A 23,240-nucleotide genomic window follows, 5' to 3' on the forward strand; every position below is an offset into this window, starting at 1 on the left:
TTGCACTGATGACTTGCATTCTCCCAGAAATGAGAAAGGTACTACACCTACAAGAGATAATCTGTTTTTAATGCTTCTGGGAAGAACACATTAAAGATTTTAATGAGAGGTTTTTTTCTCAAAATAGTAGGCAGTGCCAAAAATCAATGTGGGCTAAAATATAGTGCTAAAAGCAGTGAATACAGTGAAAGGCAAAACAAAAAGCAATGCAAAAGCCCTATGCAATTACTTAATGACCAGAAATAGTCTGGGGAGATTATGATTATGACAGCTGGATGATCTGGAGTTGGGAGGTAAAAATAATCTTAAATCTACAAATCTGATGTTGGGTTGGCTGAAAGCTCCACCCAGCCCAGCAGTTTCAGACAGATGTGTGTAGGAAGACAGCAAGAACTGGGAAAACACGTTCTGTACTTCCCCAAAATGATTTTTTCAGCTCCAGCAACTTACAAGTCAAGAACTTGCTGAGTTAGATCAAGAGTCTTTGATGATTTTCCAGTTGCTTTTTAAGCTCATGCAAAGTTTTGGTACCCACTGTATCCTGAAGCAAAGACTTCTGCCTTAAGTATAGACTGAATGAAGCACTATCTCCTCTTGTTTGTTTTGAACCTTCCAAGTTCTCCTTTCATTTGCTGTAGCTCAGTTCTCATGTCTGATAAGTCAGCGAGCAGTCTGGATTCCTGGTTCTTACTTGGATCCATAGACTTTGATGTTATCTTCCCTTCCCTGCAGACTGAAAAACCCAGCTGAGTCAACAACGATCCCTTTTGAAGCCCTCCTACTATTTCTGATAATTGTATTGATTTTTATTTCATCTATTCCAGTTCTACCATACTACTTTCAAACTAGAACAGCACAGGCAATTAAAGATGCAGGTGCAAACGGGGATTGATACAATGACCCTTTTCATCTCTGTTTCTCTCTTAATACATTTTAACAATAATCCTAATAGTTCTCAGTTTCTATTTTGATCACTGCTGAGTCGATGTTCTCACAGAACCAGCTTTCACAACCTCAAGAGCCTTTTTTCTCTCTGGTAAAAACCAACTCAAAGTTCCTCAGTATATATGTGAAATTCAGGATTGTTTTTTTTTTTCTCACGTGGCAGCCTTTCATATTTATCAGATTTAATTTCATCTGCCATTTTGCCACCGAGTCTGTTGGTAGCATAGTCACTCAGTTTTTCTCAGTTAGCCCTACCCTGAATTGCTCATTATCAGCAACACATTTTGTAAATCACTACTGGCCTCCATTTCTATCAGTTATTTGTCTAAGTTTCATATCCATTAGCAGCCTTGTTTTTTACTTCCCTTGGGGACCAATCTCACTGATTGCTTTTGGAAACCATCACAGAGAGTTAATTGAATCTTCATGGTCCATGAGCTTCTTGACTTCTTCAAAGAAAGCTTTCCTGAGACACTACTTTGCTTTCAAAAAGCCATAATGACTTTCTCTAATGTGCCATCTTTTCTGTGTGGCCACCAAGTTTTTTCTTCAGCATAATTTCTACTTATTTGTCTATCAAGGAGATTGGCCTTCCACGTCTACTGCTTCCACAATCTTCTCCAAAATCTTTTAAAAAATCTGGTGTCACAATAGCAACTCTCCAGACCCCTCTGATGCCCAGGTAACTTTCAGTGAGAAGTCAGAGGCAGCAGTTAGTACCTGAAGCACTTTAAGCTGCTGTTCAACTCGTGGTTGAAAACCATCTGGTCTCAGCAGTTGGCTGCTGCTCACTTGTTAATGTGTTCTTTCATCTTTCATACTTGCACTGTAATCCAAGACATGTTTTCCTAATTATTCCCCTTAAAGAAGCTTCCCATTATTGGAGTTCACCCACGCTCATCTATCCCATTCACAAATGCAAAAATAAATTCAGCCTTTTTTTCCTGGCTGTATCTTCTCCAGATGTTTCTTCTGTGTATGAAACAATCTATTTGCCTTACAGAGCTGTCAAACTCCAACAGGCTCTCTGATTTGTTCTAGAAAGTCTTGCTATTATTTTTATAACTTTTGGAAGCTGATCTTGAAACTTCTTTCTGTATCCTTCTCATAAATTTGTACTTAACCCATCAGAGGTTACAAGTCCTTTCTTTTACCCCATTTTAATGAAAGGTGTGTCTTGTTTTATATTGCTCCTCTGTTTTTGAAAAGAAAGCAGAACATTGCTGATTTTCTTTGCCATGGTGCTACAAGGGTGTCAAAACCAAGCATGTTACAGTTTCTGCTACAGCATGGGTCTTTGTCAATAATATGACACTCTTTAAGACCAGGGTTTGCTTTTCCTCTTCTGGCTTCCCAAGAAGCAGTGACAGATACTTCCTGAAATGTTAGCTCCAGCCCTACTCCCTCCTGTGACATTTATCCAACTTAATTTGAGTTCTTAAACTCACAATTGTGTTTTCTGCCTCTCAGGCTCTGATCTCCCTGCCTTGTTAGCTGGACTGGTGATGCACTCCTAGTACTGCATTTTTCCTATTTATTTCTGGGACTTCAATCTACTGAAACCTTATTTACTGACAGAATTAACTGCTAATTGGAGAATCCTCTAAGCTTTCTTTAAAATACAGCATCATTCATCCACTGTCATGCTTCGTCTTGCCTCAAAAATACGACACGTATCAAAACTGATTGTTCACTTTTCCTATCAGATTTCAAAATATCAGCACAGTGCATCTTTGCTGCATGTTTGCTGCAGCTGCTTGCAAAGCCCGATTGTCTCCTGGCCAAAGCCCAATGCGACAGGCCTTGTGACACCCTTGTTCATGAGTGGCTGTACACTCAGGGTCTTTATTTACATCTGGCTTCATCTGAGAGTCCAAACTAATGAACAGTTGCTTGCAGTTATGGAGGAGGACTAAATAGAAGAGCTAATCCTCAATTGTGTCAACAGCTGAAATAACAGAGCAGGGAATATTTTGTTTCTGACTTGTATATGTTTTCTCTTGAATCATACCAAAAGTGATCAAGGATCTGCAGTGACTACAACTCAAACCATCAAACATCTGACAAAACAGAAAAGAAATATCCACTGTAGAAAATGAGGTGTAGTTTAACAGGAACTATGAAGAAATGACCATTATAAGGATAGAAAACATATCTATGTTTATCTTGTATAAAATTTGAAAGCAGTTAAAGTGTTCCACTTCAGGACATGTGCTCATCTATCCCTTACAGTGAGGGAACATTTATACACTGGTTAGAAAAAGCAGGTTGTTTTCAGATCTCCTTGTGTTCTTCTCACTGAGCCATATCACTCTTTTTTAACTGAGAATGGCACCTCGGAGCCAGTTTTATCCCACCTTCTTTAAGGGCAAGCTTTCCCCTGCCTCCCCTGACATGGCCTCTGCCGTGTGTTATGCACTGTACTACCAGCACTAATAATCAGCAGTGCCTGGAATCACTGATTGCTTTGCATCAATCATCTAGGTTAGGGAATCACTTGTAGATACCATAGCAATAAGTCAGATATTTAAAAAAAAATAAATTCCTAGCATCAGACAGGCTGTAATGACTTAATCCATTTTCCTGCTTCATCAGCTTTCCCTCATCCGGTGCCCACGCTTCCTCGCTTCTCGCTCCAGTGGTTTTCCAGCTCTTTATTTGGTGGTTCAACTTGTGACTTCTAAGGCCATGCTCAGATGGGTTTGCAAGGTCGTTTCCCTCCCTTGCGAGTCAAGCAGCCGCTTACACGGGTCTACAACTAAACCAGATTTTTGGGTTTTTTACACATTCTGTGGCGCGTCGGGTCACAGAAATGACGATTCCCTAAAACAGCTGCAGAGAGGCCTGAAAGCTCCAAAGCTCCTGGGAGTATACGGCACAATAAAAACAGCTCAAACGCTTTAACTTGAGGGGGCGAGTGCCACAGAGGGCGAGTGAAGGCACCGGCAGCGAAATGAGGGGGCGGACATGAGGAGGGGGCGGACATGAGGACGGGGTAGTGGGCGCGGGTCTCTTGGCTGGGGGGCTGTGTGTGTAGGGGGGAGAGAAAATCTCCAAGCCCACGATTTATTGCGGCGGGGAGAAAGGCGAAGAAAGCGCTTATTTGTAACGCGGCCACCGCACAGCAGCCGCGGGGCGGGGCGGGGGCCGCGGCCCTCCCGCATCCCCTCAGCGCGGGCGGCGCCCCCGCCCCTCGCGGCGCCGCGCTCGGCCCCCATTGGCTGCGCGCCGCCACGTGCCGCCCCCGCCGCGCGCCGGCTCCGCTACCTGCGGCGGGGCCGCGCCCGCGCCTCAGAGCGCCGGGGCCGCCAGCGCCGCCCGCAGCGCCCGCAGCGCCCGCAGCGCCCGCAGCGGGGACCGCGCCGGCACAGGCCCATGCGGCGGCGCCGGGCCTGCGGGCTCGGGCCGGAGCAGTCGGCAGGATGTGCCCCAGCGCCAGCGCCGGAGCTTCCAGGTCTCTCCCTCCCTCCCTCCCTCCCTTCCAGGCAGGGAGCAGCGGGGATGGGGAGGTGCGGGCTGCGAGTTCTGCGGGGGATGGGGGCGGTGGAAGGCGGGTTTGCCTTGGGCTGGAGGGAGAGGAGGATGTGTTAGCTGCGGCTGGCTTGAGTTGTTCCTCTGGAATAAAATTTACAGGCTTCTGCTTCTCTGCGGGTTCCGAAAGGCGTTTTGTGAGGGATTCTGTATTTCATGCTTGGAGTGATGTGAATGCAAACCAGATACGGCTTCTGCTGTTGCTGCCAAAACCTTTCTGTTTGCTTCAGCGCCACTCACGAAAAAGAGTTTCCTTCCCCCCACTTTGTGCTGAGATTTGTTTTGTATCTATTTTTTCTGTTTCATTAAGTAAAATCAAACTGTGAGGCTGCTGGAGGAGGGATGTTTATTCTGCAGCTCTCTTTAGTTAGGCAAATGATTAGGAAATGTTCTTTAAATTACTGAATGTAAACAGCTCTGCGGTGGAAAATGACTGGCCTTGTGTCATTCTGGGGAAAAGGGTAGATAAAGATGTATATTCATTATTTCCCTAAAGAAAACTCATTAAGATAAGTGCTCTTTTATGCTTCTGGAGTGGATACATCTTTTTAAACTGCAGCTTACGATGGGGCTGTGCCGATTCAGTTTAGAGGGGTGTTTTCCGTGCAGACTGTGCCATTCCATCTGTTACACTGCAGTGAGGTTGCTATCTCCCTTTTGGATCATGCAGCAGGAAACCTTGAGCTATCTCCCAGGCACTCTGCTAGCCAGACTCTGGGAATTTCTTTTAAGAGGTCAAAATGCAGCTGGAGAGTTTAGGTCACAAAAGCATTTTGGCGCATTGTCTGCTTCCGTGGGGATGATGAGAAATGAGCTCATCTCTCCTCCGGTTTTCTGCAACTTTCTGAGGTTTAGCATCCTTCCTTCCGCAGAGTTCCAGCAGATTGTCTTCCTACATCCTGCTCCTAACGGCCTGTCAGTCATTTGGCCAAAGTGTGGTAGCAGAAACTTCCCTTTAGCGAGGAGAATGAGCTAAAAATGTTCAGTTTTGTTTGCTTTGCATACATCAGATGTGAAGCATGCCAAGACTGCTGCAGAGTTGGAGCATTTGGTGGGCAGGTTGTTTGTTTAGATTAAAAGACCGTGGAAGACTTCAGTAGTTCCTGAGGTATAATAAAGGATAAATAACTGGAAAAGACCCAGGCAATGATTCAAACTTGTCATGGTGTAATTCTCAAATTCCATGTGAGTCTGAATGGAACTTGCCCTAACAGGACAGGTTAAAGCATCCCCAGCAGGCACATCCAGTGCTTCAAAACCAACAGGACTTCAGGATTATGGAGGAGTCTTCCTGTCACAAGCAGCTCTCACTGATAATGCCATTCATAAATTATTAAAGCCTTCCTTAAAATATTTGTAGTCTGTTATTTTCCATTGCTCCTATGGCAAGGCTGTTCCTTTGCTGCTCAGGAATCTTTTGCTGTAGTCCCTCTTTGTTTATGTCCACTTTTTCCTGTGTGCTAGCATGATGCTTTTGTTTGAAAGGTTTTGTTTTGGCTGTGGTATTTACATGTTTGGTGTATCTAGGGACAAACTCTCGGTTCTTGTTTTGCAAATCTGGACAAGCCAAGCTCTCTATTCCCCTTGGGAGAGGCTCTTCTTTACCCATCCCATCAGCACTCTGCAGCCTTTAAGGTCCTGAGGCCTTAGGTTCAGAAGTTAAGCATTAAAATTGTTTACAGCGATGTTTTTTACTGTATTGCAATTTTAGTTTTTGCCTTTTCTTTATGGGAGGCTTTTGGCATCTCCTCTCTAGCTTCTGTAAGCTCACATGTGATTTTACTGTGATGTCTTGGAATGTTAGATGATAGTGTGGTAAAAATGCTGCTGTAATGTTGACGTTGTTTGGTAATCACCAGTTTTTTGGTGCTATTCTGCTGCATAATTCAGATGTCATATGAAACATCTTGGCTGTGTTAAGTTTGTTTGTTTCCTTAGCAAAGATTAATTCTATGCCCTGCCTTTTCAGACCATTTCTTTTAGGAAAGATTTTTTTTCCCTCAAACTTCCCATGTAAGGGGAAAGACCCAGTTTGTTTTGGCTTCCTTGCAGGGGCTCAGAAATCTCTTCCACTTGTGCAAGATGGGATGTCCTGGTGCCCTGTGCTTTCTTCCTGGCTCTCGTGGCTCTCCCTGCAGGTGCTGAGGAGATTCCCCAAGCGTGGATCTGTGGCTCTGGGGAGGAGGATGAGAAAGGGATGAGATGTGCAGAGGGGGGATTTTGGGTAGCAAAATGCTGTTACACTGCAGCTCATTCACTGTCTGTGTCTGTGGGCTTCAGCACGTGCTGAGGGGTGGCTGACAGCAGGCTCTGGGCATCCCAGGCAGGCAGGCCACTCTTCCTTGCACCAGTCTAAAAGCTTCCCTTGTAAGAAATAAACTGAAATTTTTAATAGCACACTGGTCACAACAGCAATAATTTAAGTTACCCGTTTCTTCCTGCTTGGCTGGGACGCTGAATTTCTGTGGCTCACTTGTGAATCAGAAAAATTCCATATTCAGATGCTGCTTTTGTGTGTCACAAAGCATCAGCAGCCTGCTGAAGTGTTGAAGCACATCTTGTTGATGTTTCTTGTGTTTGTTTTATGGTTTTTTTGCTGTTACTCACTTGAGAGCACCTGAAGGAGGTTTCAGAGAAAAGCCTGCAAAGTTTGACTAGAGAAGAGGGTGCTAAGATGTGAAATGAAGAGAATATCTCTATTTTGAACACTGAGCTATCATTTAGAACGTCAGTAAGAGTTTTCCCTATAATATTATTTTAGCAGGACTGCTTTGATTATTTTTGACTGCCAATGTCGAAGAAGCTTCCTGTGAATGGTGCTGAGAGAAAGTGAGGATGTTACACTCTGAGTATCTCAGAGTGTAACAGTGAAGTTACAGTATAGTTAAGCTGATAATGGGGCTGTATTTGAGCTGAAACCATTTCTTTTGATGTTCTAGCTGGATGACCCAAGGTTAACAGCAAATTGTAGCCTAGCTATGTGTATCCTTCCTAAAGGAAAAGCGTGCTCAAGTAGACACAATTATGTAAGGTTGTTCATGACTTTATGAGTTGCTGGTTGATGTTGCAAAGAGGATGTAGGAGTGACCCATTAAACAATTAGAAGAAAACACGAGTGTCACAAGGCAAGGATAGAAAAATCATCGTGCCTCTAGGTCACTAATGTTGCTTTGTGATATTCCTGGCTCCAGAAAAAATAATTTTCACCTGTCATCCTGTTGGTGCCTTTGAGAGCTTCTGTCAGCTGCTCTGAAATTCTCATGTGCTCCTTGTTTCACTTTTTACCAACTATATCCACACAAATAGGGTTCAGTAATAAGTTCTCATTTTCTGAGGAGACAGATCTTGACCAAATGAACTGCAGACCACACAGACAGCATTGTTTCAAATTTTTATTGTCTGATAAAAAAGCCTTTCTGGCTAAAGTTAATTTTTTAAGATGTATGTTGTAGCTGCTTATAACCATTTTATAGGCTAAACTTTTTTCTGCTATCATGGATGTAGTCTTCAATTAACCAAAACAACTGACTCTGTTCATTAAACAGATGTCAAATGCTTTTTTCATTCAATAGTAACAGGCACTAAGGAGATAACATTCAAGGGGAATTTCTCAAGTGTCTAAATATTAAAGTGCCAACTTTACTGTGGGATTTATAATGTGGTAGATGAAGAAATAATTGGTAGAAGTCTCTAATTTTTAAATTTAGCTTCCTGTTTTTCCTGTGGTGAGAAGATGTCAGTCCCTAATCTGCCACAGCTCCCTGGATGCTCTCATTATATCTTGTGATAGGAAGTGGTAGGATGGTGATCAGGAAATTATCTGAAGATAAACATCCAGGAGTGAACATATTGCTACAAATCACGACACAAAAGTCTCATGCTGTAGCGTGTTCCTAGTAAGTCTCCCTTGGATCATTAATATCACTGGAATTTTCCCTCACACTTTTAAAGGGATTTTCATCATGCACCATTGAACAAAAAATCCTTTAAGAAGGTATTTCAGCATTCATCGTGTCATAGGAGATTTTCCAATCAGTCACAGTTCCTTTGGGATAACATGTCTGTTCTTCTTTCCCCACTTTTTCTGAGTATTTTGTCAATATGGGCAAATGGGCCATCCAGGTGAAAGGCTTTTTACTTTCCTTGTATAGATTTTAAATGCAATTTCAACATGTGGGCAGGTTGTTAGCTTTCCTGATCTCTTAAACCTGCGTTTAAAATTCAGCTGGCAAATTTGTGTTCATTTCTGCAGAAGTCTTTGGCAAGTTAACCACATGAAGTCCTTTGGGGTCCTCCACCTTTGCCAGGGCAATCCCAAGCACAAATCCAGGCTGAGCAGAGAATGGGTTGGCACTAGCCCTGAGGAGAATTTGGGGTGCTGTGGGTGAGAGGCTGGGCATGACCTGCTCTTTGACAAGGGCACAGAGTCACAGGGCAGGTGGGAATGGCTTCAAACTGACAGAGGCAGGGTGAGACTGGATATCAGGAAGAAGTGTTAATGCTTCAGAGGGTGGTGGTGTTCTCTGGGATCAGGTTTCCCAGAGCAGCTGTGGCTGCCCCATCCCTGGAAGTGTCCAAGGCCAGGTTGGAAGGGGCTTGGAGCAGCAGGGACAGTGGAAGGTGTCCCTGTCCATGGCAGGGGTTGGAACTGGATAATCCTCGATTCCGTGAAAGCCAGGCAGTCCTTTAGTACACTGCAGATTCTGGAGTGCCTCTTGCTGGGGATGTTCTTTTATTTTTCAGATTGGTTGTTCTGTAATAACAAATTCTTCATGTCACAGGAGAATACGTTTCCAAATTGTTTTTGTATTAAGAAATACTTTGTGTTTTGGATGGATAAAAATACCTTGGATTGCAGTTGTAAGGCAGCAGTTTAAGTGTACAACACTTGTAGCTTGTGTTCAATGGGGTGCACAAGTAACTCTGCTTAGCTTCAGCATTTTTTACTTTGCTGTTCCCACCTACTTGTTATTGGGATGAGGCTTGATCCACTGTTTTAAGAAGATTTGTCTATCATGTTTTATATAAACAGATAGAGGTTATTTGAAGGTTTCTTGTTTATGGTTTATTGTTTCCACTGAAGAGATGATGGTGTTTGACAGCATGGTGTTGAAGATTGCAATGCAAGATGTTTTCCATTGCTATCTGTATGGCAGGTTACCTTTGTCAAGTGGGCAGTTTGCCTTATCTCTCTCTTTGAGTGATCACAATCACACAGGGGACATTGCTGATAACAGCTATTGAATGTCCCTGCATGGCTGATAAGAACTGCAGCATCCCATTGGGAGATGTGAGCCCAGAGGGAGGAGCCAAGCATTCCTACCCAGATATAATCCAGAGGTTCTGAGACACCAGCACGGCTTCTGCACTGGATTCCCCAGAGGAACAGCAGCTGCCTCTGCCCCTGGATCTTCAGAGGAAGAATCCATCCTTCTCTACAGGATCCTGCTGCAGCAGAACCACCCCTGACACTGCAGGAGGGCTGAGCCACAATTCCAATGGGACTGCCACCAACACCCTGACCCACAGGGTGTCAGGTTGCGTTCTGACTCTGTGAGTGTTGTTCCAGTGCACTGCATTGTTTATTTTATCCTTTATTTGATTTTCTTTTCCCTATTAAAGAACTGTTATTCCTGCTCCCATATTTTTGCCTGAGAGCCCCTTAATTTAAAATTTACAGCGAATCAGAGGGCTGGGGAGGGTTTACATTCTCCATTTCGGGGAAGCTCCTGCCTTCCTTAGCAGACTCCTGGCTTTGCACACCAAGACACATGGGAAGGATCTGAAGGTATCATGCTTTGACAGGGAGAGCCCTGAGTAGGGAAACCTTGGGGGGGTTTGTGGGCTCCCATGCCACAGTAGGTAAGCTGGTAAGAGACAGTGTTTACTCCTCAGTTAAGTTACTTTGTTCTTTCCAATATTAGAATTGATGATTAGCAGTTGTATTCATTGACAAAAAGTCCTGAATCAAATTTCCCTAAATCAAGACTGGTTTGCCAATTAAAGAGATTTGAACAGATTGTGGGGTGGATGTAGGAAAGAATTGGGAGAGTTTTATCCTGATTTTGGAATCAGTTTTGTAATGATGGACTTAAAATAGAACAGAAGATGAAGAATTCTGTATTTTTCATATTTTTAGGTATCATCTGAGAAGCTCTGCTTAGTGACTGGCTTTGAAGCATAAACCAAAAACCTGCCACCTAATTAATCATTCCTTTAATTCCCTTTTTCAATGTCTCAGCCCTTACTTTTTGATTGCTGTGGATTTCACTCCTGCAGAAGCAAACAAAATCAATCCTAACTGTAAATGTCACCAAACTGGTTTTCATGTTTTGAGATAAATTAATAACTTTCTCCTAAAATAATTTATCATTTTTGAAAACCTTAATTAAAATTAATAAGTTGTCAATTTGGTCAATAATGAGGCTAGATTGAAATGTGTAATCTTTCCATGGGCTCAGCTCTTGCAAGTAGTCACACACATTAATGTTGGAGTTGCCGGTTTTTGCCATTTGTTTTCTCCAAATGTGTCCAAAACTGATGTGTAGTTAAAGTTTTCTTAGTTACTCTCTTCTAACTTCTTGCATACAGTTTTGTGGCATATCTGTGGGATTTTTTTTGTCTTGTTTAAAAGCCACAGAACAGGAAATTCATACAGAATTCATTACTGAACAATAACTACATCTCAATAAAAACTGCCTTGCTCAAGTTTTTTGTGTAAAAACACCTTCTCTGCTTTCAAACTTTGTGTTTCTATTTTGAAACATATGTTGCTTAAAACAAAGTATCTTTTGTCTTATCCTGTCCTGATTTTGGAAATATGCTCAAGTAACTTACGTGTCTCTGATTTAGGGGAAGAGGCATGAAGTCAGCAAGTGCTTTTTGGGTATTTTTGCATTAATTTTCATTTCTGTTTCAATGCCTGCATGACCCCCACCGTTCATGATTTGTAATTCCTTTACATAAGTGTGACTTTTGGGTTTCATTTTCTGGGGGCTTTCCCTGCAAGCTTCTTCATTTTGTTACAGAATTTCAAAGGCTGCTCTGTGCAGCAGGACCCTGTTATTGTCTGCCTTGTAAAGCTGAGAGTTCCCACTGCTTCTGGGGCTTCTGTGAGAGGAGAAAAGTGGAAGCATCACCTGTGTGGGGCTGTGGTTTTGGGGGTGGGATGGGAGTGTGGTGAGGATGCAGTGTGTGCATCATCCTGCACTCATGGGCAGGCTGTCTGCTGCTGTCCCCTTGCCTGCTGGGGGACCTTGGCTTTGGCTTTGGGTAAATCCAGGTGCTGAAATGCATTTTCCTCCCTGTGCCTGCTGGGGGACCTTGCCTTTGGGTAAATCCAGGTGCTGAAATGCATTTTCCAGGGTGTGGCAGTGCTTGTGTACAACTTGATACATGCTGCTTTTTAGCTTTTAGCATTCCCACATGAAAAGACTTCCTGAAGGCTTAAATGAGTTGCTTCTGAAATACTCCCAAGTGTGGAAATGTTGTCTGCATAAGAATAACAATGAGGCAAAAGTAAATCATGGTGGAAAGAATAACACCACTAAAAGCTTTGGAGTATATTGTATTAATGGACAGTTTAGCCTTAGTAGCAGCTTTGCACAGATCACTTAAGTTCAGTAGATGAAACAAATTTAATTCCCTTGATTCCTCACTAATTGCACCACAATGAGTAACTATAAAAGTGTCAATGCAAAATGTGGTTATACCACCACAGCACTGCTGAGCTGTGTTTTGTACACAAATGGAGCCATTTGCATTTATGGCTCTCAAAACAACTGCAGCAGGGCCCCTTTCTGAAAGAATGTAATGGTGTTTGTATGCAACTTCTCTTTGGTCCTCCTGGGATCTCGACTGCTCTGGTTCTCTCTGCAAACTCAGAGAGAGACTTTAATCCAGGAACTGTGGGAAAGGTGCACTCTGAGGTGTTTGTTACTGCCACCTTGCTCCTTTGGGCAGTCTAGCACCATTCCAGCCAGTGAAAGGGCTCTTTGACTTGAACAACGGTGCAGGATCCAACCCTAGGTAATTAAAAAACAAAAAGCTGTGCTGGTCAGATGCATTTTACTTGTGTTGGTCTATATATATTGACTTGTTTGAGAAAGGAATCATCTGTCATGATCATGACTGACAGAAGTCAAACTGAAGTAAACTATTGCAAAGGAAATGAAAATGACATTATGTCACTTACATAAAATAACAAAAAAAAAATCATTGTGCATACTAAGAGTTGGACTTGGAAAGGAAGTGTTGAGGTGATTAATTAAATTCTCTGTTTCATTGTTTCTTTTTGCACATCCAGGATGAGTGAATCAGGGAACAACTGGAATTTGTTTTGCTCAGAGACAGGAATAATTTTCTGATAGCACTTACTGCAGTCTTGTGTTCTTGTTTTACTCCCTTCTGTGTTCATCACCCTCCACCTCTTTGGTTCCTTCTCTGTCTTTCAGATCTCTTGCAGCCTGGTACCAAGTTTGACTGATTCTTTTATGCACAATCCATTCTGACCTAGGTTCCTATGGACTGTGATCAAGTTACCTCTTTCTGTTTACTTGAGAACGAATTAAAACCTGCTTTGTTCTCTGGTGAAAATGGGTGAAGCTTGTTTCCTGCTTTTTCATTTTTAAAAAGGTCCCATGTCATGCTTCTCCCCAGCTGTGTTTGTGGAGAGCTGTGGGGCTGACAGATGCAGTTGCTGCCTTGTTTTGTGCTGTCAGTGGTTATGTTCCTGCTGTGAGCCATGGGTGTTGGTGAGTGATCCCATCCCTTTCCCAAACTGCTGAGTGCCTCTTGTCTGTGCTGCTGTGGGGCAGCCTGCTCTGGGGTGATTGATGGAATGTCCTGTCTGCTCTGTGTGGGCCCTCCTGGGGCTCCCACATGCTCTGCAGGCTGTGTCCCCTCTGTGCAGCACCCTCTGGTCCTGCAGTGCTGCTGTGATCCTGCTCCGTGAGCTGGGGCTGTCCCTGTGCATCCTGGCAGTGGCACCTCTGAGCTGTGCTGCTGTCCAGGTGCTGCAGGAGTGTGAGGGTGTTCACAGGGGCCTCAGGTTGAGGGAAGAGACCAGGATTTCACTCCATGTTTCAGAAGGTTTGATTTATTATTTTATGGTGTATATTACATTAAAACTATACTAAAAGAATAGAAGAAAGGATTTCATCAGAAGGTTAGCTAAGAATAGAATAGCAAAGAATGATAACAAAGGTTTGTGGCTCGGCTCTCTGTCTGAACCTGCTGGGCTGTGATTGGCCATTAATTACAAACATCTAATATGGGTTAATCAAAGATCTAGTTGTTGCATTCCACAGCAGCAGATAATCAATGTTTACACTTTGTTCTTGAGGCTCCTCAGCTTCTCAGGAGGAAAAATCCTAAGGAAAGGATTTCACATAAAAGATGTCTCTCTGTTTCACATGAGAGCTGCTGAGTTGACTTCTCTGTGCAGAGTGGCAGGAAGGTTGTGTGTTGTGAAGGTGACAGCACCAGTCCTGCTGGGCTGGCACGGAACATCTCAAGGTAGAGCAGTTCAAGTTGGTGATCCATAACTGGCCCTGGGATATGGTCCTTGTAACACATTTTTTTACATCTTTACCCATGTGAACTTGAATGATTTGCTGCTGGTATCTCAGAGCAAACTGATGTGGATGACTGGGGTGGTGCTGTCAACACCCAGTTTTGCACCCCAGTGCTGCTTTTATTCAGTGGTATAGATGCAGCCAGTAAAGATGAGGTGTTGCTCTGAGAAAATGAGGAGCTATTAAGGCTTCATAGGTTCCCTATGACCTGCTCTTTGGTCCTGTGTCGTGACAGGCTGTGTGGTAGATTTGATTTCCAGCCTAACTGCTAGAATTCTGGGGGACTGGGGGATGTAACTTACCCCTTAAATTTCAGTTTACCCCTTTTCAAGACAGCCATGATGGTAGTGACTTCAGATTTTATTCCAGATCTCAAAGGGGCTGGAACAAAGGCCAGCAAATTGGTGTGACAGCTCAGAGTCTATGCAATTAGTAAATTGTCAGGTGGGGAATTTGAGGTTCTTAGTGATGCCATAATAACCAAGTTACTTTGAGGTAAGTGATCATGTTTCCTGCTGGCTAAAACCATTAGGGTTTTCCTGTGTTGCTGTGTTTGTGGGTTATAATTGTTTGCATGTGACCCTGAAAGCATGACTTGACTGCTGCCTGCTCTTCAAAGAGCTTCAGATGCTGTTGTTGATCTTTGTCTGTCTGTGTCCCACCCTCTCACAGGGGTTTTTGGTGTTTGACCTTCTGCTGTGATTATCAGTAATAATTTCTCTCTGTGCTAGGAGGCTGACTTTGAATCATCTTCTGAATTAGATAGCCTTGAAATTTCAGTGATCTGGATTTGATATCTGGAGGGGGTCCTTCTGTCTCCTCAGCTCCTTCATCCTGGTCTTTAAGAACATCAGTTGTTTGTCCAGTCAAGCAGTTTTCAAGTGGCTGTACAGGCTGGTTCAAATGGGTCATATCACCATAAGCAGTGAAAAGAGGTGGAAAGGAGAACAAGGGAAGATCATCCCTAGAGAAAAGCCTTCCCTTAGTCCTGCTCTTTTTTAGAAGTTCTTGTGACAGAGCTGTTGGCAGGAGAACAGAACAGGTGAACACCTTTGCAGTGGAGAGCAGAGAGGGTCAAGTACTGAGATCAAAGGAAGGAGCAGGGCTGAAATCCTCCCCTCTGGAGGAGCAGGCTGCCCCTTTCCATGGCTGGCTGATCATAGGGAGTGCTGCTTTGGGTGGGGAGGACAGGAAAAACCTTTGCCTGTGTTCCTTCTCCTTGGGAAAGCCAGCAGGCTCATACAGCTGGGCTCTTCTTGGGCATTCCACCCTCACATCTTTGGTTACTGGCAGCAGCCTGGGAGAGGAGATGTGCCAGCATGCATTTATCTTCCCAAAATGAATATTGGAGCGTGCTGATAGAAATTGTGGAGCAGCAAGATTGCTTCTTATCAGCTAAGGATCAGTGGCCTGCCCATCTGTGAGGGAGCCCTGTGCTGTCCTGCTGGGCTATCCCATGCTCTGTGCAGGGAGCTGTGCTGTGCTTCCCTGGTGCTGGCAGCCTCCTGGGCCTGCAGTGTGCCTGGAAGAAATTCCCTCCTCACCCTCTCTGGTGCCTGCTGTTGGAGTTGCTGGCCATGTTGTTGGGGCTGCTGAAGAGGTCAGTGGTAGATTCAGAGCAGTGATGATGAGATATGTTTGTTTGGCTTTGGGGAAACTGGGGAGATTATTTGAAACATGGGCTCCTGTTTTGAAGATGGCTTGTATGGGTTTTGTATGCTGAGAGCATCCTTGAAGCTAGTGGAGGGCACAGCACAGGGATTTGATTTTGAGTCAGGGATCCTGAATACCCTAAGCATATTGTTTAGAGTGTTTGATGGTAATTGATGTAATTGGCAAATGTTAGACTTCAGGCTTATGAAGCATGCAAAAACCTGGCAACATTTTTAGAATCATGTTTTGGTGATGCAGCTGAAATGAGCAAGTTCTTGATCACAAGGAGCTCAGGAGCAATTCAGTATTCCTGGCACCATAACTAAGAATCACAGTCTTCTCTGGGAAACAAAGTTGTCACTCCATGGGTGTCCTGTGAACTTTTCTTCAATTCAGCAAAAGTTATGATGACTTTTTCTTTCTTTTTTACAGCAATGCTGAGTGACAGTAACTCTGGGAAGCTGAAAAGTGACCATTCACCTCCTGTGCAATGGTGTAAGGTGGCTGCACATGAAGATGAGAAGACCAAGCTGGTTTCTAAAAGGTACTCGCAAGTAAGTGTCATTGTCACAGCTGCACAGAGGACAGCTGTTCTGTCCCCAGCCTGGGCAATTGCAAAATGGATGCAGAAATCAAGGCATGGGGTTACCACAGGCTGTGAATGGAGGGTTGAGCACACAGCTTTCCTGAAAACACTTGGTGGAGCCCAGGATAACTCATTGTACCTGTCTTCCCAAGGCAAAGTGACATCCTAGTACTTCACTCACAAGTATTTCCAATCTTTTTTGCATGCAGATAAATAACAATGCTGAGACTTCTGTACAGTCTGGTAACTGAGGGAATGGAAGGCCAGAGGATGTTGAGTGGGTGTCCTGGGGAGGTATTTTCATGTAGCTATTTTGTTATGAAGGCTTCTGGAATGTTATATCAAAAACCTTACTCCTTTGTTTATAGCTTGACATCAAGTTAGAATTAAAGGATGTGTGCACACATTGATCCAGGACCATATTTTATACCTAAAACGTTCACTACTGTGATGCCATTTGAATTTTTAGGTCTTAAAGCTAGAAAACCCAAAGAAAAAATGTTACATGCACAGGTGAATGTAACCTGAATGGTGCAACCCCAGCTGGATCTGGGGATATTTGATAAACTTCTGGAGGAAAACCAGCCTCATTTGTCAGCTGTGAATCTCCTGCTCTCTGCCTGTTGGCTGATCTCCAGGGGCTGCTGCCTAACATGCTAATGAAGCTCTTAGATCACCTATCAGTGGAAAATGTAATTTAGTTAAGTGAGATATGAGAACAGTCCTGCTTTTCCAGTGGTCACCTTGTTTGCATCCTGTACTGTACACTGAGTGCTGGAATTGCATCTGCTAGTGCATATAGTGCAAGCTTTTAAAAAAAAATTGGAAATTTGTATTAACTTTATCTGAAAGAGTTTCAAGAAGCATTGGGCACTTAATAACTTGTACATTTTTAAAAGACATTTAAATAAATGTCCAGTCCTTAGGAAACAATAGGAAATGAAAATCAATAAGAAAGCTCAAACTATACACTTGAGCAGGAACCACAGCTTTAACCAAATAATGATGTAAATATTCTACAGATGGGTTTAAACATGAAATGAGCTAAGTGACTTTTTGGATATCAGCAGTGGCATTCTTTAGGAATGAGAAATTAGTAGATCAAAAATATGAACGGTCTGTGTTCTTCAAAGTTGGTTGGACTTTTTCTGCTGCGTGTTTTGGGGCTGTGAGTAACTAAGGCTTTGCAGCCTGACCATCTAAGTTCTGTGTTCTGGCCTGCCACTGAGTTGAAAGTTTTGTTTCAGTGGTGGCCATTGGCCCAAAATCATCCAATTTGAAGTTCCAGCCTTTTTCTCAGCTTGCATGGAAATATGTTTTCTAAGATATGACCTCTAAAGGAAAAAAGGTCACTGTTGGTTTCATTATGTGAGGAGAATTGTTTGACTCATCAGAGATGCATTTAAAATATATAAGGCAGGCATTTTCCTTATCTAGGCATCTATATGTGTTCATACTTTTGTGCAGATAACTTTGAAGAGTTACACAAAACTTGAAGTAAACAAAGCAAAAGAGTTTTTTTTAAATTCAAATGCAAGTATTCACATAAAGTTCGACTGTCTTAAATTTGCTTAAAAATATTGATTTAATAGTTGATTGAACTTCAGAAAAAATTTTTTTTTGTTTTTCTCTCCTACCTCCCACTGTCCTGCTTTTTAGAATTCTTGCACTGTTTGTGGTTGGAGGGTGCTTCCTTTATATCCTCAAATTGCATCTTGACCCTGAGGAATGTGACAGAACAAAAATGCCATATGTGGACCTTGATCGTGTAAAGGTTGGTATTTTTTGGCCTTTTTTTTTTCATTTCACTTTAAAAAATGTTATTAATTGACAATACAAGACTTAGAGGGCTCTACAACAAAGAACTAAAATGCTGGAATTATGTGTTGAGCAGAAGTATATTTTGCTTCAACTCATGCTATAAACATTGTTTTTTGTTCTTGTAAAATGACAGCAGAAGCACATAGAGGAACTGAGTTTTTGGGGGTAAAATTAGATAAGTGTGACTTTAAAATTTGAAAGGAACATGTCATCATCCCATTCTGTCAGTGCAGATGACACTGGTGAGCAGAACATTGATGCAAATGAAAAGTCACATATTAAAAACACACAAAAGTAATATATTAAACCAAAGGGCTTTTTTTTTTTTTTATCTAAGCCAGTTTCCCAGTCTGCTTTGCCTTGTAGTTGCTCAGATGTTTTTGGAATCACAGGGCAAATGTCCAAGAGAGTACAGCTATTATTTCATTTATGCATTCAAGGTAGCAGCTACTTTCTTTAGCTTTTAAAGAGGTGTAACAGACACCATTGAAGCCTTTGCTACTTATCCTATTTGCACTTTACAACAGAACTTACCTGCCCTAGGGCTGTTACATTTCTGTCTTTGAATGTCTCAATGCTAACAGGCAACTTCTAGCAGAAACCCTGGATTAAGACAGTCTAATCTTAGCATTTCTGTATGTGCATCCTCCCCCACTTGCCATCATCCTCAGTGCTTATCTTTCCCCTTCTAAACCTCTTTGCCTTCCCTTTTTTCTCATTTGACTTATTTATTTTTTCAATAAAACTTCTGATTCTGAAGAACGACCACATTAAACCAAGCAAACCTGAAGGCTTCATGGACTGTATTTATTGCTATCTCAAAAAGTACATTGGGAAATTGTTCAGTCATGCTTTGCCCAGAGTGGTGTTCATGCAGAAACCTTCATAATGGTGGTAGAGGAAATTCTGTAGGTTAATCTTGGTTGAAAAAAAAACCCCAAAAAAACAGCAGCAGAACTTCCCTCCCTGCTCCTTCAGATACACACTATTGTTCCTTTACAGTAGAGGAGGACTAAATTAGCAGTAGATTTGAATCTTGTGTCTTTGACTCCTGTGTTTTCTCATGGGTTTTTTTAAATTACACTGGAGGAACCTTTGCTTTTCTCTTTTTACATCAGACACCAGCTTGCCACTACAGATTCCTAAACGCGTGCACTAATAGTGTTTTGTTTTTAATATGAGATGGATCAATGTGTAGTTCTGTCTGTCACTTTAATCTTTTTATGCAATATAGAACTCTAGTCTCTTATTTTGGTGACTAGTCTTTGAGAGAAGGCCCATAACACCCCCACCTAGCATTCCTTTTAGTCGTTAGCACTTTAGCAATATTTATGGAAGAAGTGTTGCTTCATTCTGATGAGTAACAATTCCAGCTGCTGTTGCACAGAACTTTTACCCAATGGATGTGTCTCTGATGGAATCTCAGAGCAGAACTCAGGTCATGCAGTTGAGCAGAGTGGAATTCCACTTGCTGCTAAATTAGACAGGTAGAAGTATGTCTAGGTTTTTTTATTTGGTATTGCAAATGGTGGTACAAACAGCTCATTCTCACTTAGCACTTCTACTACCTAATATATTCTTCAGAAAACCTCACATCTAGATTTAAGTGGTAAAGTGGAGAGGAATTCCTCTGCAGGTTTTCACTGTGCACTGGCTCATATCTACCTCTGAGTAAATGCTTCAAATTTGTTGTACTTCCACGCTGAAGCTTTCTGGGTTTGCTAAACTGCTGGTGGTTAGCTGGTGGCCCACAGTTTGGGGACTTCCTGCCTTCCTGCAGCTGGCTTTCCTGGCTGAATCCTGTGTGTTTTGTTTCAGAGGTCACAGCAGTTTGCCAGCGCTGTGCTGCAGGAGCAGTGCCGACCTTCTTATGCCAGGAGAGAGATGAAGAAGTTGTTTGCAGAGAAATACAGCGTGGACATACCTCCCTTTGCAAGGAAAAATATGAATGAAGATGAAGCTTTATTTAAATATGAACCTCCATTTGGATTTCACAAGTTCTCTGATAAACTTAAAGATCTCCTTGAGCTCTTACCTGAGCATGATTTACCAGAAGATTTGAAGTCTAAGCACTGTAAGCGCTGTGTTGTTGTTGGCAGTGGTGGAATTCTCCATGGATCAGAGCTGGGTCACTTATTGAATCAGTTTGATATTGTTATCAGGTATGTCCTTTCCACTTAAGGACTCCAACTTGTTCATTACTTTATGAGCCAGCATTGTTTTTTAGGGGAAAATATCTCCAACACTGATGCAACTCATAACACTGTTTCTGAAAGTGCATTTGAGAAATTTATTTGTCACTTGGTGGAATTTGAAGTCTTAGGAGCAAAATAAAATGTCATGTTTACAGGAAAGGAATTCAGTGTAATTATTTGTGGACTTCAGGTACAAAAATCACATGGGCAGAAACTAGATGGAAACTAGTGACAAGTAGACAGTACTGGGTTTATCCCTTCACATTTCAAAGCTTTCAAATCTTAAACTTCAGGACTTAAGGACTCACCTCTGCTTTTTTCCCCATGGCTAGTTTGGCTGCTTATTTGAAAGATTTTTTTTATGACAGCTATTTCAAACACTATAAACATTAATTGGTGTTTCAGTACACAGTTTGCTTACCCACTTTATAGCACACTTATCTTCCCTTATCTTTATGAGGTCAGTGACTTTTCTTTGATTGCCACAATCTCTGATATCTGAATTACATGCTCTGTATTTGTGCCTTCTGAACATTACAGTTTGAACCACCTTATTTGGAGTCATGTGAAGTCACAAATAAAATTAATACCAGCATTTTCTCAACTTGTTTTGTAAACTGAGGCTTGCTCATCTTATTAAGGAAATATTTCATTGAATCAATAGCCCTTATTCAAAGGTATACAAACCTTGTTAGCACGTGGAGGGGCAGAGAACTTGCATTAGGTGTCCTCTGAAATTAGGGATGGCAGGATGAAGGTGATATTTCTGTTGATGCAGAAAAGTCTGCAGGACTTGAACTATTCTGCAGAACTCATGGAGAGTGATGATTCTGTTCTTGTCAGCTGTGTGCCAGCATCTGAATTTTTTGGTGAACTGGAAATGATATAAACCCACAGGATGCATTGCACTGGAGGGATAATTTGAATGATTTTTTGTGTGGAACACTCATGAGTGTGTGTGTATGTATAAATATATATGTGTGAAAAGTTATCACACAGGCAACTGTCTGTGTGCTTTCTTCCTCTTCCACTTTTAAGCCTCTTTGAGTTGACACAAAGCAAGAGATAGGAAGTTCTGCAATGTCTTAAGTCACTTTACTCTTCAAGGTTTATTTCCCAAGTTCTGCATTTGTGCCATTTAATCTAGAAATAGAATTGGCTTCCTCCCAAAGATAAATGGGCTGCGAGAGTGCATGAGGCAAGAACATGTGGGCTGTGAGAAAACACTATGGTCTGTTCTGTTAAAAATCTGTGGGCCAAATAACAAGTTTTTGCTTTGTGTTTGATACTCTAATGAGATTGTAACCTGTTTATTTAATACCCTGCACTGTGGCTTTGTTTGCCCAGGTTAAATGATGCACCAGTTCAAGGCTACACGGACCATGTTGGTAACAAAACAACAATACGGATGACGTACCCCGAAGGAGCCCCCCTTTCTGAGCATGAGTATCCTCCTGCAAGCTTGTTTGTGGCTGTCCTCTTTAAAGGAGTTGATTTCAGCTGGCTTCAAGCCATGGTAAAAAATGAAACCTTGGTATGTAATGTGACAGTCTCATGTACCTGTATTTGTTTGTTTTGTTTTCTAATGCTTAAAGAAGCTGATTGATCTGTTACTTCCTGGCTTATTGTGCTGAGGATCTTTATACAACCTTGTGGGTTTTTTTAGCTCTGTCTCCTAGTTACAGTTGGACCAGCATTTGTGTTGCAGCCCCATGCTGACAGTAACACTTTTTTTTTTTTTGTGGAGATATTGGTGGTTTGCACCAGGCTACGTGACAGACTGAGCATTTGCTGAAGTGGAATTCATTTCACATTTGGTTTAAGTGACTTGACCAAGTCTGCAGAGCTTAAAATAGAAATGAGATTTCTGAATGCTAGTCCATTTTTTTTAGCTGCTAAAGTCTGTACTGCTGCAATGGGCATACAAGGAATTAATGTGTAATTGAACATTTGTTATGAGGTTCCTTATTTTTTACTGAACATTTATAGAAGTGCTGAAATTTCTAAGGAGCTGATGGAAAGGCTTGATGTTTCCAAATTGATGTGAGCTGGTGGCTTCCACTTCTTTTAATCTGCAGGCAGATAATTTCAACAAGTAAAAGTTACTGAGAGAGATTTAGAAGGCAGCCTGTCAAGTCATTCAACAGTTTGATCTCCTAGTTTGGGTACTCCAAATTCCTTTCTCAGTTCTGTGATTTTTACAGTATGAGAAGGTGTGTTTAATCTTGACCATGGCTGTCTACTGCTACATTGGAGAGTCAGGAAGATGCTTAAGGGACTGGAGCTTCTCTGCCATGAGGAAAGACTGATAGAGCTGTAGAGCTGGGAGTGTTTAGCTTGGAGGGGATCTTATTAATGCACATAAATAAATATCTGAGGGGAGGGTGCAGAGGGGATGGAGCCAGGCTCTTTTTGGTGGTGCCCAGTGATAGGACAAGAGGGAATTTGTCAGGTTGAATATCCATGGACGTCTTTCTTAAAATCATCTAGACATGATCTTGAGCATCTGGCTTGAGGTGTCTGCTTGGGCCAGGGGAGTTGGGCCCTGTGATCTCCAGAGGCCCTGTCTGACTTCATGGCTCTGTGATTCTGTGAGCTGCAGCCCTGCTTCCTTCAAACACTCAGCTGTCAGCTGGCTCAGCTCTCTGTGCAGGCACTGGCACTGAAGTAAACTGATCCAGAGCATGGCTGGGAGAACAGGAGCACTGCAACCTGCATTTGATCAGTTCAAGCTGTTGCTTCTTAAATCATACTTTAAAAAAATACAGGTCTGTGTTGGAGCTGGATCAGTTTAATATTTTAATTAAATTAATTTGCTTAATGTTGCCCATTTCATGGAAGGACTTGCAGAATTAGTGTGATGGAGTATTTCTTCTTCCATTAGCAGGCATCTGACTGACTGCAGTGGCTTGAGATCAGAGTCTGGGTTTCTGA

The 23,240-nt window shown here is 42.4% G+C and overlaps 1 protein-coding gene across 8 annotated transcripts in view; it reads left to right on the forward strand.

The window, feature by feature from the left end:
* Positions 1-23,240, forward strand: part of ST3GAL5 (ST3 beta-galactoside alpha-2,3-sialyltransferase 5) — a 31,223-nt gene that overhangs the window by 3,570 nt on the left and 4,413 nt on the right. Inside the window, exons 1-5 of one of the 8 annotated variants that reach the window (XM_063157923.1) lie at positions 4,303-4,399; positions 16,137-16,248; positions 17,950-18,064; positions 19,930-20,273; positions 21,654-21,840. In XM_063157923.1, coding sequence (XP_063013993.1) covers positions 4,321-4,399; positions 16,137-16,248; positions 17,950-18,064; positions 19,930-20,273; positions 21,654-21,840 — 837 coding nt within the window. In that variant the 5' untranslated portion in view covers positions 4,303-4,320. Of the gene's footprint in view, positions 1-4,302; positions 4,400-7,088; positions 7,204-9,838; positions 10,014-13,204; positions 13,230-16,136; positions 16,259-17,949; positions 18,065-19,929; positions 20,274-21,653; positions 21,841-23,240 lie in introns of those variants that run through there. The other 7 variants (XM_063157927.1, XM_063157929.1, XM_063157926.1 and 4 more) reach the window with 7 other exon arrangements.

This window comes from Melospiza melodia, chromosome 5 (assembly GCF_035770615.1).
Source record: "Melospiza melodia melodia isolate bMelMel2 chromosome 5, bMelMel2.pri, whole genome shotgun sequence".
Taxonomy (NCBI): Eukaryota; Metazoa; Chordata; class Aves; order Passeriformes; family Passerellidae; genus Melospiza; species Melospiza melodia.